The sequence below is a fragment of the Phaethon lepturus genome, unplaced genomic scaffold, assembly GCF_000687285.1.
Source record: "Phaethon lepturus isolate BGI_N335 unplaced genomic scaffold, ASM68728v1 scaffold8009, whole genome shotgun sequence".
Lineage (NCBI taxonomy): Eukaryota > Metazoa > Chordata > Aves > Phaethontiformes > Phaethontidae > Phaethon > Phaethon lepturus.
Genome location: NW_010564104.1, coordinates 15,208 through 29,396, shown reverse-complemented (window position 1 = coordinate 29,396; position 14,189 = coordinate 15,208). Strand labels below are relative to the sequence as shown.

The 14,189-nt window shown below is 38.6% G+C and overlaps 1 protein-coding gene across 1 annotated transcript in view; it reads left to right on the top strand.

Annotated features, from left to right (window-relative positions):
* Window positions 1-1,425: 1,425 nt before the first annotated feature.
* HPS5 (Hermansky-Pudlak syndrome 5) overlaps window positions 1,426-14,189 on the top strand; it is a 20,081-nt gene continuing 7,317 nt past the window's right edge. The window contains exons 1-12 of the mRNA XM_010294764.1: window positions 1,426-1,533; window positions 1,951-2,061; window positions 2,912-2,976; window positions 3,645-3,837; window positions 5,357-5,494; window positions 6,781-6,992; window positions 7,343-7,414; window positions 7,644-7,732; window positions 8,732-8,910; window positions 9,140-9,298; window positions 10,434-10,593; window positions 12,660-12,783. Coding sequence (XP_010293066.1) covers window positions 1,426-1,533; window positions 1,951-2,061; window positions 2,912-2,976; window positions 3,645-3,837; window positions 5,357-5,494; window positions 6,781-6,992; window positions 7,343-7,414; window positions 7,644-7,732; window positions 8,732-8,910; window positions 9,140-9,298; window positions 10,434-10,593; window positions 12,660-12,783 — 1,610 coding nt within the window. The remainder of the gene's footprint in view (window positions 1,534-1,950; window positions 2,062-2,911; window positions 2,977-3,644; window positions 3,838-5,356; window positions 5,495-6,780; window positions 6,993-7,342; window positions 7,415-7,643; window positions 7,733-8,731; window positions 8,911-9,139; window positions 9,299-10,433; window positions 10,594-12,659; window positions 12,784-14,189) is intronic.

Sequence of the window (14,189 nt, the reverse complement as noted above, 5' to 3'; positions counted from 1 at the left end):
GGTCTGCGGGGCGCGTCTGGGCCAGCAGGGTCCCCCGCCCGCCCGCGTTCCGCGGAGAGCCGTTTCTGAAGGAGCTGGGGGCTTTTCCGGGCTTTTGGGGCACTAGGGTTTACTCCGCGTACCTGAGAGGAAGTAAGACGGGTTTGCAGATCTTGCCTCCAGCTGGAGGCTGGCAAGCGGACAGCGTCTGTTTGGGGGTAGGTCAGACGCCGAGGCGGTTGCTGGTTTCCGAGCACAGAGTTCCAAGGAAGGATTTAAAATCTCAGGCTGGCTCTGTTTGGTCGAGGTTGTCTGCGACCTTCCTTACGACAGAGTGTGTAAAACGGGCATCAGGCTGTCTTCCTGGGCCGACTACTCTAATCCGGAACAAAACAGTCCTTTTTTTTAGTCGTCGGAGACGTTCTAGTCTTTATTGCTGAAGTGGGGTTGTTCTCAAATACCGTAATTTAAGATTTTTAAGAGTTTTTGAGGCTTCTGAAGAAATAATTTTCAGTCTCTGGCGAAATGTCTTATCTTCCCTTTTCCTAGTGCCTGGTGAGAGTAAGTGTTCCCGTTTCTTGTAAGGAAGTGTAAGGCTTCACATGATAGTATTTCTGGGAGGGAGTTATTTAATTTATGGGATTGCATACTAAACATTATTTAGAAATTCAAAGGGTTGAGTATGAAGTGTAACAAGTTTGGGTTTTTTTAAGCAAAGTAGAGGTCTAAATTTTAAAAATCCCTCAACAAGAGATTCTTTTAATGTATGTGCTGTTTAGGAAAACTATATGAGGTTGCAGTTTTGATAACTTTAATTCTTGGTTATCACTTTGTGTTATCTAATAGGCTGGAAAGGAGGTACTGTGGAAAGGATAGTTCATACATGTTTGTGTGTACTTGTATTAAAAATGCATAAATGCAGGTAATTCTAAATTTGGTATCAGTTGAAGATAATAATCCTTAAATTTAGTTTAGGGAGAGAAGGTGATGTAGGTATAAAATGCCAATGCTAAATGTTTTCCTTGAGAAAATTAGTTTAAAATCAAGGGTGCATGTTGTGGGAGGAAGTACATTTTGCCATAACAGAAGGCTTTTTCCAAAGGTAGATAGAACTTGTTTCACAGGTGGGTGTAAATATGTCTTATAGCTACAGTTTATATATTTCCAAGGTTAGTATCTGATAGGTTAAGTTTTCTGAAACAAACTTCAACAAAAACTTCTTATAAGTGAAGCAGGGGTCTAATTTTGCAGCCCTTGGGCCTTTTTGGCAAACTGAAACCTGATGCTGTTTGCATGGCAAGACGTTCTGTGTTTCTTTAAACACAGAAAAACAGATGTAGTACTAAAAAGTGAAATAATCAAGAACTTGCTTTATTTTTGTCAGGTACAGCTAAAAGCTGAAGCTGTAATGCACCCGTGAATGAGTGGGGCTAGTCTTGTACATCAATGGCCTCTGTGCCAATAATTCCAGACTCTTACAACCATGTGTTGGCAGAGTTTGAATGTTTGGATCCATTACTTTCTGTGCTCAGGCTGGACTCTAGTCGTCTGAAGGTGAGTTTGTGGTGTTTGGGTTTGTTTTAATTCAAGTAACAATAACCTTATTTGGTTTATTATCTGATTAACCCACAGGATTCCTCTTGTTCTTTTTGAGTGTGTGCATACTAGCTTATGTGGGGGGAACACTTTGGGAAGAAGAGGTAGTGAAGACAAAGGATCCCGTTACTCTGTGTGTGTTTTCTTAATGCAGCTGTGGGGTAAATTATACAACCTTACATGGTTGGTGTCTTCTATGGTTTGCTTCAATCACAGGGAATGCTGCTCCAATATCTTTGACGACTGTGCTGCCAGTGTCTCAGGAGTGGTACACACAGCTGGCAAACAATGACGCCTTTAAAAAAATAACATAATAATGCAAGAAATAGATACAGTTGTTAGTACTTACAGCCGTTATGACTTTTATTCCTTCAGTGCACATGTATAGCTGTGTCGAAGAGATGGCTAGCTCTAGGCAGTTCAGGAGGAGGACTGAACCTTATACAGAAAGATGGTTGGAAGCAAAGACTCTTTCTCACTCATAAGGTAAGGGTAAAGAATTCTATACAAAAATTGCCAGGGAAAATGGGACTGGGAAAGAGACATTTTTTAAAATTAGTTTTTATTAAGAGTCAACAGGCATTTTCAACTTGATGAATTGTCCAAATAAGGTGAAATTTTGGACTGCTCTATTTAAAAAAGGTTGTGGTACTGGAATGTATCCCCAGAGTGTGCGGTGTAACAGATTTCATGAGGTTTGAAATAAGTTACTTGACAGGGTCAGACATTTGTTTTTCGAATTTTTTTAACGGCAGCAACAAAGTCACCTGAATACTTAAGAGTTAGAAGAAAACTTTGAATGTGAAACCAGAGCAACTCACGTGTAGATAACTACCAATGTTTGGATGTCCAAGCTATAAACTACCTGGATAAGCAAAGAAAAGATAGGCTGCCTTGCTTTTGCTGAAGGAGGTCATGGAACAGGGATTGCTGCTTCTACAGCCAGATGTTTAATCCTGAGAGCCACTGCTGCTCCCACTGTAACATGAATGCAGACGTTTTTTAAGATTGGGAGCATCTCACTTAGTTCTGGCAAAACAACTTCATAGGTGCAAGGACAGGAGACTGATTTCTGTGTTTTCCAAATCAGAGAATGAACTACAGTTGTTTCTCGTGATGCTGTCACGTTGTTGTCAGCTGCATCTTTTTAGGGTGGACTCAGTGTTTGCAAACAAAACCTGAACAACAAAATAAACCAAAAAAACCCCACATCACAACAAAGTAGTTGCAGCTGCTGACGTGAATCTGTTTTATATCTTAGAGATAGAAGTTGTGGAGTGGTAAAGGCAATACAAGAACAACTTTCACTTGCACTTACTCCCATACTTGCTTTCAGGAAGGTGCCATTTCCCGGGTTGCCTGTTGTTTACATGATGAAGACTATGTTGCTGTTGCCACCAGGTGAGTGATGTACTTGCAAGCCTGAATTCCAGATAAAAATTTTAAAATAGCTTCCAAGTTTCAGATTTGGACGTCTGCTGAGAACTTTGAGGGAGGCAGGGAATTAACTGATAGAGGCCCCTACAGAACACTTCCCTGCACAGACAGTTTTTTCTGGAATTTTTTTTTTTTTTAATTTAAAAATTTTTTATGGAATAAATTTTCCCTGGAATAGGGAAGTATTATTATTATTGTTAAGTATTATTTCTGCAACATAAAATCTATGGGAGAGCTAATGCATGTGAAGTTATGATGATAAATGTCTCCCTGAGATCTTTCAGCATCAAAAGAAGTATCTTCATTGACTTGGCAGAGTGAGATTGGTATTTAATACCACTTACATTGTTTAAAATCCATTTAAATGCTGCTTTTTTCTGCATCCTCACTGGCAATTCCAGTAAATGTGAGAGTAGCCTTCCAAAGCTACTGATGCATTGTAGTGCAAGGATGGACACTATTCTTCAGAATTAAGAATGTGACACTTTTTGACATGCAATCTCAAACACAACCAGCTCTGAGATGTACTACTTTGCTTAGATTTTCTGTTTCTTTGGAATAATGCACCTTTATCAATGATAACATGTTAGACTTATTCTCAATTTATATTTTTCGTTTTTTAATTTTTGTAGCCAAGGTCTTGTAGTAGTCTGGGAACTGAATCAGGAACGTCGTGGGAAGCCAGAACGGATTTATGTTTCCTCTGAGCATAAGGGCAGAAAAGTCACAGCTCTATGTTGGGATACAGCTGCCCTTCGTGTTTTTGCAGGAGATCATGTGGGAAAAGTATCAGCCATCAAGATTAACACACCAAAACAAGGGAAGGTAAAATGTCTTGTACTTCCTTTGAGATGAATAGGTTTCCTGGGGGTGATATGTGGAATCTTTTTGTTTAATTTAGTAAAGGAGAATGGTGGAAACTTGTCAGCTGATGAAGTTCTGGTAGCTTTGACTGTTAGGATGAAGAACCAATCTCTTGAGACAACAGTATAAATCCTGACCCATGAACTTCCCTCACCCTGTCTTTTAGCTATTTTAGTAGTGCAACATAAAAATGCTTTTAAATGTACAGAATTAAAACCTGGCTGAGCTGCTGCTTCTTGGAATTTACAAGTATCCAAGCCCAGGGTCTTGGTGTTTCTGAGCCTGTTGGATTCCTTAGACTGCAGTTACAGGTTCAGCTGTGTGTTTTAGTCCTCAGGTCAGCTGTCAGTGTGAGAAGGGGCAATCCCAGACTCTGATTTTCCTTGGCTCTGCCTGGATACTCTTATTCTTAAAGATGTGGATTAGTTAAAATAAATGGTAGGTGGACGTCAATCTTACTTCCGTTACATTTTGTGCAAAGGGCATACAAACTAATGATACCAACCTGATCTCTAGCCCTTGAGTGTTCTTTAAGTTTTACTGTCACTAGGTTCTTTCCCTCTCCTTTTAATCTGTAAGAAGGAGCACAACCTGGAAGTAGGTGTGTTTTTCCAGGTCCTTTCTAGCCCTTATGAAAGATTTTGATGGAAAATTGACTTAAAAGTAGCAAGACTATCACATTTAAAGAAAGAGAAAAAAAATTCAACTTGGGAAAGAGAGGGGAAAATGAGAGGAGAAAAAGGTAAGGCCCGTGGAATATGTCTGCTCATGCCTGTTAAAGGAATTGGACTGTTGAATCTCTCATGTAATGCACTTTGTTTGAAGTAGGGAATCGACATGTTCATAACAAAGACAACAGCTTTAAGCTGTTAAAAATGGTGACCGTCTGCTAGAAAATTTGCATGCAGTTCCCAGTCATTTCTTATTCATAAGAAGTCTGACTTTGTTCTGCCACCCATGCAAACTGAGACACTTGTATAATAGTATTTGGGTAATTTGCTGCAGGGTAATAGAGAAAGTGAATTTATGTAAACCACCCAAATCCAATGGAAGGGGTTTTTGTATCAAATAATCCCTCAGGTCTGTCTCCATAAAACTGTTTGTTGGCTAAAAGTACCAGTGGGAGAGAATTGATAAAAGCACAAAGCTTACAAGAGCAAGAATAAAAACCCCTCTTAATGTTACAAAACCCACACTCTTTATAAAGAAATGGTAGGATGCTATAGGGGTATAAATTTTGTTTTTCTTAAACCTTCAGTAATGCTTTTGGGAAAAGGAGGATTTATACTTTTATGCCTCTAAGCATTGAAGCCTTGTTTTGTAAGGGAGAGAGAAGTAAGGAACTGCTCTGTCTTACACTGTGTATTTGTAGCATACATAAGTCTTTTCTGAATTTTGTGATTTTTTTTTTTTTAAACTTAATGAAGTAGTCTTCACTTTGAACTGAGGCCCTGTATGTTTTCTTTCTTTTTATCTGTAGGCTGCTGCTACTTTTGTGATGTTTCCTGTTCAGATTATAACCACTGTAGATTCTCGGGTTGTTCAGCTTGATTATTTGGATGGAAGACTGCTCATATCTTCACTTACACGCACTTATTTGTGTGATACCGAGAGGCAAGTTATGTGTTACTTGTAAAGTATTGGACTTTACGTGTCACACAGAGTTTCTGACATGACCTCTGGAGATCATCTAGTGCAATTTTCCTGCTTAAAGCTGACTTGGGTAGAACAGATTGTGCAGGACTCTGTCCAGTTAGGTTTTGAGCTTCTCCAGGGATGAAGACTCCACAAGCACTCTGGGCAACCTTTTCCAGTGGTTCACCACCCTCACAATAACAGAGCTTTTTCTTATGTTGAAATGGATTTTCCTGTATTTCCATTTTTGCCCACTGCCTCTTGTCCTTTCACTGGGCATCACTGAGAGTAGTCTGGCTCTGTCTTCTTTACTCCCTCATCAGATATTTATACACATGGGATCAGATGAGTTCCACCCCTGAGCCTTGTCTGTTCCAGGCTGACCAGCTCAGCTGTCTCAGCCTCTTCTTATAAGACAGGTGCTGCAATCCCTTCATCATCTTTGTGGCCCATCACTGGACTTTCTCCAGTATGTCCATGTCTCTTGTCCTGGGGAGCTTGGAACTGGACCCAGCACTCCAGATATGTCTCACCAGTGCCAAGAAGAGGGGAAGGATCACCTCCCTTTTGACCTGCTGGCAACACTTCTTCATGCAGCCTAGGAGGCTTTGGCTTTCTTTGCCAAAAGGGTGCATTGCTGACTCATGTTCAGCTGCTTGTTCACCAGGACCCCCAGGCCCTTCTCTACAAAGCTGCTTTCCAGATGGTTGGCCTGTCCTGGTGCCTGGGGTTACTCCTCTCCCAGTGCAGGACTTTGCGTTTCGCCATGTCTGTTTATCTAGCCCACACTTCCTCAGTTTGTCTGTGAAGATGTTAGGAGGGACAGTGTCAGAAGCCTTACTGAAGTCAAGATAAAGTACATTCACTGCTCTCCTCTCATCTATCAAGCCAGTCATTCTGTTGTGGAGGGCAATAAACATGATTTCCCCTTCGTAAATACTTGCTAACCATTCATAATCACCATCTTGCCTTTCAAGTGATTGGAAGTAACTTCTGTGATCATTTGCACCATCACCTTCCCATCACCAGGTTGACCAACTGGTTCTGCAGAAAAAAACCCACCTTCATGATCTGAGCATTCACTTAAACTTAAATTTCTGCACCCTGTCTTTTATAAACTTTATGCAGGCTTTATAATATTCATTACAGATTTCTTTTTAAGCACCAAAACCAATTCAGCAACTAGGATTTAGTATTCAAGAACAACATAAAATTAATTGGAGCCTTTATTAATGCTGCCTTATCAATTATGTTTTTTCCCCCAGAGAGAAGTTCTGGAAAATTGGTAACAAAGAGAGAGATGGAGAATTCGGAGCATGTTTCTTCCCTGTTGGAAAAAACAGTGGGAATCAGCAGCCATTAATATATTGTGCTCGACCTGGTTCAAGGATGTGGGAGGTGAACTTTGATGGGGAAGTGCAAAGTACACATCAGTTCAAGCAGCTGCTCTCATTACCGCCTCTCCCTGTTGTTACTCTCAGGTAGAAGCATGAGTGTTATCAGTGATAAACTTGCTTGGGACTTCTAGATTAACTGAAAAGAACTGCCTTAATACTGAGAAGATTAAATAACCTCCTAGTGCAGTCAAGCATTAATTCTAGCTGTCATCTTAATATGTTCTCCTCTAATAATGGAAACCAGTGTCTGAGTTATCAAAAGTGCCAAAGCCTTGGTTCTGCAGGTATGTCTGTGCGACTACCGCAATGAATGCTACTGTCATAAGACTATGTTTATTTAAGCCAGCCTTGTATTTCCAGGGTTAAGAATATTATATTAAGGAAGTGATGCTGTTGTAGTTACACTTGTAACAGATACTAATTTTACTTTCCAGGGTGGATCCTCATTATACTAGTTCCAGCTGCTCTCCACAATCTTTATCTTTCCCCAAGCTACTGTATTTGACGTGAGTATTTGTCAGCACAGCTTTCTGTTGATAAAGTAGACTTAAAAATGAGTTGCATATTCTCCTAATTTATATTAATTAACTTCATCTTTTTGCATGAGAATTTTCCAAGTATTGTGTTAAAGAACTCACTTCTCACTTGCTATACTTAAGCCAATGCCATCCCTGCATATTTTACACTGACTACCACAATTATCTGTTGCACCATTAATGTCTGCTTTGCTTGCAGTGAGCACTGCGTGATGACCTGGACAGAAAGAGGCATTTATATTTTTCTTCCTCAAAATGTCCAAGTCTTACTCTGGAGTGAAGTAAAAGGTAAACTAAGAATTTTTGCTTTGTAATATTGTCTGTTATATTTGTCACTTCTGAAGTCCTTGCCTGACATAGAGCCTTTTCAAGCTCAATTTCTGCAGATAGATTGCAGAAAACTGTTTTTTCCATGTCATTTGCCAGGTATATCCTTGAATATTAACCCTCTCCCCACCTCCTCCAGCCAACCCCTCCCTCCATACTTCTGAAAATGTCCTTGAGAAACAATACGTGGTGTAGATTGAATCGTAAAATACAGTAATCAAGTAGTGAGAGGTAACAACCTGCAGTATTAGTGAGGTAAAACCTGCAGTATCCTTTCCTCATTTCTCTTTACTCAGGTTTATTGTCAGGTGTCCTGTGAAGGATAATGGGGCAGCTGAAAGCTTAAAATCTGTTTTTTCTAACACCTGTCTAAATTGGAACCGGGGGATGTACTTATGAGGCCTCACTCATCCGCCAAATAAATGATTTTGTGTGTATGGTTTTAGGCATAGTCCTAGAACAGTTAATCATTGTTAGTCAGTCTTTTCATTCCCCTTCTCTCCTTCCCACTTCTGGTGTTAAGTTTACAATGCCTTTGTCATGTAATGTTTGCATCTAGCATAACTATTTCATTTGAAAACTTTTGAAAGGTCAAAGTTTTTTAATCGCAATTGTTTTCCTTCTGTTTCAAAGCTAATAATGTATTTCTCATCTTCATCAGTCTATAGTTTTTCATCCCCCTTCAGAGGAAAATTAAACTTTTCAGTCACTTTAGTGTACTTTTGGAATGCTTTCTAGAAGTGCAATTCTGGAAAGTTTTGATGCTTTATAGTTGTTAGATGCTAGCTTAGCACTCTTTGGTGTTTGTTTTCCCCATGCCACTTGGGCTACAGTGTATTGGGCTTTTGCATGTGTTTGCAGTCAGATGGGAAATATGTTTTCACCTTCCTTCAGGAACAGAAAGGAATGTTGACTAACGATTTCAGTCCTTTAGATATTTCTGTGCATTTGGTTTTGCAGATATTCAGGATATTGCAGTTTACAAAAGTGAGTTGTTCTGCCTGCATACAAATGGAAAAGTTGTGCACCTCTCCCTTCTGCTGGTAGACCGCTGCATAGAGCGTCTGATAAGAAGAGGGTTCTGGACACTTGCTGCCAGGGTCTGTTGTCTCTTCCAAAATTCAATCATTTCTTGCAGGGTAAGTAAATTTTTTGTAAAATTTTGTAAATGAGCAATGCAACTTCACTCTGTTTCCTGTCCCCCTCTTCCATTAAGTTCCATAGGCTTCTGAGATTCATATTCTTGGACTTTTTAAGAAGTCTAAAATTATACTTTTAAGATGGAAACTAGCCTGCATATATTGTACCTTTTGCTTTTCACATGTGCATTAGAAGTAATAATGTTTCTGTTTCACTGTGTGCTTTTAGGCAAGAAAAAATTTGCCTCTAGACAAGCTGGAGCACTTGAAGTCTCAACTGGATGCCTCAACCCAACAAGATCTCATTACGCAGCTGGAAGAACTAATTTCAAAGTTGGAACCTCTAGATTCTGCATGCAGCAGTAGAAGGAGCAGTATTTCGTCTCATGTAAGTTTTATTGGTAGTGCCAAAAATGTTACCTGCAGGTTTTATCTTGATACCTTAAAATCACCTCACTGCTCAATTTGAAGGTAAGTCTTTCATTTTTACCGTGTCTACTGTAGCTGATAAAGCTACCTTCTAAATTAGGTGGAGTAGAGGAGTATGAAATACTACTACTTGCATTCTCTAAGCTCTTAGACCTCTGTCTTTTCTCCATATTATTTTGTGGCTAATGGTTGAGATATGGACAAAGATTGATATGAAGACAACTTTCTCCACAGCTGAGTTTAGTGTCTTAACATGCTTCAGTAAAGGTCATCTTGATTTTAACTGTAGTTTTATGTGGTGAAAACTGAATGTCTGAATGCTCAGTACTATCCTAGTTCTGTTTAAAACATTGTCTCACTCTATGAAGCATAAGCAGAAAGCTGTACGGAAAAAAATTAAAGCATATTTGTAATATTCTTTTACATGTACAGCTGCTTCCTTTTGTCTTGGCTTCCTAGCAGCTTTTCAAGAAAGGGGAACTATTTCATACTTATTACAATATCAGTTGCTGCTTTCACTCTAACAATGTTTAAAAAGTAAAGTTTAAAAAACAAAGTAATATAAATTCCATCTTGATGTGGTAGATAAAGTTGTTTTTTTTTTCATTAGCAGATGGCAAAGTAAACTATGTAGACCAACCATGAGCAAAAGAATGTGCATGTGTCCTAGAACTAAAGAGCTTTTCAGGGTCTGTAATTGTGCTAGCTGGGTATGGTTAACCACCGAAAAGAATACGGACTTATGCGCACGCAGGTACAAAGCGGGTGAAGTGACAGTCTTGGATGCAGGACTAAAGGCAGAGATGGTTTTTGTCTTGTACTAAGTACACAAGTTGTCTACAGGCTGCTTTCCTAAAAGCAATTGCAGCATATATATCTTTATAAAGTCATTGGACTGCACGCTTATTGGCATGTGTGTACTTTTCCATTCAGGATGTGTCAAAAATATGCTGTTATGTAAGGCTCCTGCAGACAGTGAATTATGAAGTGCTGTGAGGTTATTTGTGTGAGTATGGTGGTTTGAGTTCAATGCAGGAGGTTTAACAAGGAAGTAAAACTTGCACAACATCTGACTCTTCTCCCTTGTCTGGCAGGAAAGCTTCAGTGTCTTAGACTCTGGAATATATCGTGTTATCAGTCGAAGAGGCAGTCAGTCAGATGAAGATTCATGTTCTCTCCACAGTCAAACGTTCTCAGAAGATGAGAGACTTAAAGAATTTCCTGCACACCAGGAAGATGAGCAAGTAGAACTTGGTAATATTTCTTAATGAAAATATGTTACTCAGATGCAATTTTTGTTTATTCTACAAGAATTCAATTGGATTGGCACTGTACTCTTATTTTCCACTATCAAGTTATCCATGATTAAATCCTCTAATTTGATCAATGGGAACACAGTCACCCCACTGTCCAGTCAAAATCCTTGAAACATTGGGGTAAAATGCTGACTCCACAGAAATCCAAACTTAACAACCAGAACCCAGAGAAACAAAACAAAAGTTCCAGAGGGCTTTTACCAAGCTAGGACTACACTCAAATTTCTGTGCCCCTCCTCTCTGTGCAGTTCAGCTTTGATGCTAAGATTCTCTCAGCTGACTATGCCAGTGTTAATTGAGCTTCAAATTAGATTTGTTTGCTGATGCTAATCTTCCAGTAATATTAGTTCTAGGAAAGACTTTCTTAATCTTGGCTTTGGCTTTATATTTCTTCAGGGAAAACAGTAAGCTTACAATAAGTGTTCTTAACTTTCTTACGGGATTTCATTTGTAGGGGGGATCACTTCTTAAATGTGTATATATTAGTGTAAGGATAGTAGAATTGTTATTAGCTAACATTTAGAACATCCAGGGAGCTTTTTTTATTTCCCAACAAGTATCTGTCAGTGGACAAAAGCCAGAGTGACACAATAATGGGTCTTGTTCTCTGCTCTAGTTGGGATTGGGAGGGGATGCAGAAGCCCGGGATGATGAGGAGCTGTCTTAGTTCCAGATATGGTAGAGAGGCTTTCCAATAAAAAAGCTGCACTTTAGCTTTTGCAGAGAGTAGATGCCAGTTGAGGATAGAGAGAACTTGGGTGCTTTGGTGGGGAAAACTACAATAGGGAGGCAGACTATTGGAATTAGTAGTTACCCCCCTACTTGTCAGTACAATTAACCTGCTGACAAAGCTACGTGCTGTTTGTAGCACTTAGGTTTGCAGTTGCCTCTTTACTTACATCACCATAAAAACAACAGGTGAGAAAACTTGGAAGAAAGTGTATCATTTCCAACATTAAAACTCTAAAATGAAAGGATGTAATTTTTGCATGTCAGAAGATAAAAAAGTTTTTTCTGTTCAATGAGAGATAACAAATTTTCTGATTATCTCAAAGTAGAGGAGTTCTAGATGCTTCTTGAAGCATGTGTACTTAATTTGGTATTTAAGAGAAATGGACTTAATGTTTCCCTGCTCACATTTACGTAAGATGTCGTAAGTTCTTAGGTTTCTATCTGCATAATGAACAAAGGCATCCTTATTTACAAGCAATCTTAAAATCAGTTGTGACCTTTAGGCATTATCTAGAGAGATTGTGGATTCTGATGTTACAATTTCTGTAGCAGCATGGCATCTTTTCCTTTCAGCAGTGCAGATAGTGCCGACTGTTGCAAAATGCAGTGTCATCCTTACTTAAAAGGATCCTTTTTTTCTTATTTACATCACTTAAAGTTACAGTGTGTGTGTGTGTGCCAGGAAATGATTAATCAAAACACATTGTAGATACTATTAGGGTTATAAGAGTGAAAAGGAAATAGTCAGTAATTCTGTATTTCCAATGATTCTTATCAAAAGCCAAAGAGCTATGGGTTCAAGTATATTTTGAAGTCCATTCAAATAAAAGGGTCATTCATACCTTAACCATGGCTTAGGCATCTCTGTATGTTGACATGTGATTTAGGTTTTAGGAAATCATGCAATGTGAATTGATGTATGCCACAATACCTCATTTTCCTAGATGTTTAAGTAACTATCAGTGGATTAAATCAAGATTTTTGTCTCCTAAATGGACTGTAAGTCTAATTCTAGAAGATAGTTTTCATACAGTTATTGATCACCATTTGCCTTGTTATAGACCCAAAAGACCTACCATGTTCAAAGTCAGTAGTAACATGGTCCTTGAAACCAAATAGCACTTTTCTGGCTCCCCATGTTCTTGAATATTAGCTATGAAAATATCCCATGCAGGTTATCCGTTAATGAACTGGTGACTTGCAGTTTGTTTCACTGTTCCATTTTTGCCAGGTCACTGTTTCATGACTCTTTATTTCAATTCCATTTGTTAGACAATGTATCTCATGCATCTGTGACGGTTGAGGCTGACCGGAATGAGACTTTTCTCCCATTCAGTATTCCTTTGTCATTTCGTTCCCCATCTCCTCTCGTCTCTCTCCAAGCTGTCAAAGAAAGGTAAAACTTGCAGCAGGTTCACTCATCCATTACATCTTTCCCTTTTCTGTCCTCTGAATTTGTAGCATTGTCTGGTTTAGTTCATACTCCGTTCTGCAAAAATGTAACATTTGAACTGAAACACTGGAGATGCAGTCAAGTTTGCTAGACAATTTAAAGCTTCCATCTTGGCTCTAATGAAGATATGAGGAGTTGCTGTTAACTTCAGCAGAGCCAAGATTTCAAGCTCAGTTTTGAAATGGCTAAAAATGTTTGAGTGTCTAAGAATGTTTAACATTACCCTGTAAACTGTGATTGTAGTTTGTATTCAAAGCAAACTTACTGAATATTGGTTTGGGATTTTGCTTTTCTGGTACTTAGATTTCTGAAGAATGAGTGAAAGCTTCCTGTGTTGCTTGAGGACAAACATGAAAATATTCAGAGCATGCTAGATACTGCTAAAACATGCTTGCGAAGTGTACCACGTGGTCTGCTATCCCCCCCCCGCACACCTTTCAGTGAATCTAAGCAATTCCCCAAGTGTTCATGGAATAATGGTAGCTTATACCTACTGCAAGTAAATATGGTGGTGTCTTTTATGCAGAAATCAAATTGCGATTTTAAAACTCATTTTAAAAAACTAGGCGGGGGGCAAATATAAAGGAGATGGTGTTAAATACATAACTTAAAAATTTGAAATAAAATGTCTGTTGGTTTCTTAGCTAAAATGTTGCTGGCCCATAATGATGATCTGAAAAATTGTGTAGGCCTCCCGTCATCACTTAGGTTTGTGAATTATGTCCTGCAACAAAAAATTGTCACTGATGTCAATAGTGTGAGGATCTCAGTATAACCTTCATGTACATGGAATGTTTTGAATTCATTCTAAACCATAAGCAGTTTTTAGGCTTTTTACTTGTAGTAAGTGTCTCTACTAACTATGACAGCTAAATTTTCAAATATTCACTATATTCAATTTATAATTAAATAAAATACTGTCATATTTACAGTTAATTTTTAAAAGTTTACCTTTAATCCTTCTATACATTAAAGTCCAGTTGTTTTGCTACGTTTGAATCCTTTCTCTCCTCTGCAGCAACCTTCAACTTTTGCTATACCTCAGTGTAGTAAAAGATACCATATTCTCTTTCAATCAAGTAAAAGGGTTACTTTTTTTTTTTTGCCTTGATGCTCTTAAACTAGTTCTTGGCCAGAAAGCAAGAAGCTGATTTTTATATTCAACTTTTGATGACACAGTTCTTTTCATGGCAGTGTTAGAAATAATTGGGTTTTGGTAGGTTCAGTGGGCTTTCTCTTGGAATAAAATATCTGAAGGGATAGGGACTGATGATGTGAAAAGGACATTGTTAGTGAACTTTGTAATCTGAAGAATTAATTTGGAGTATTATAAAACTGTTTCTTACCAC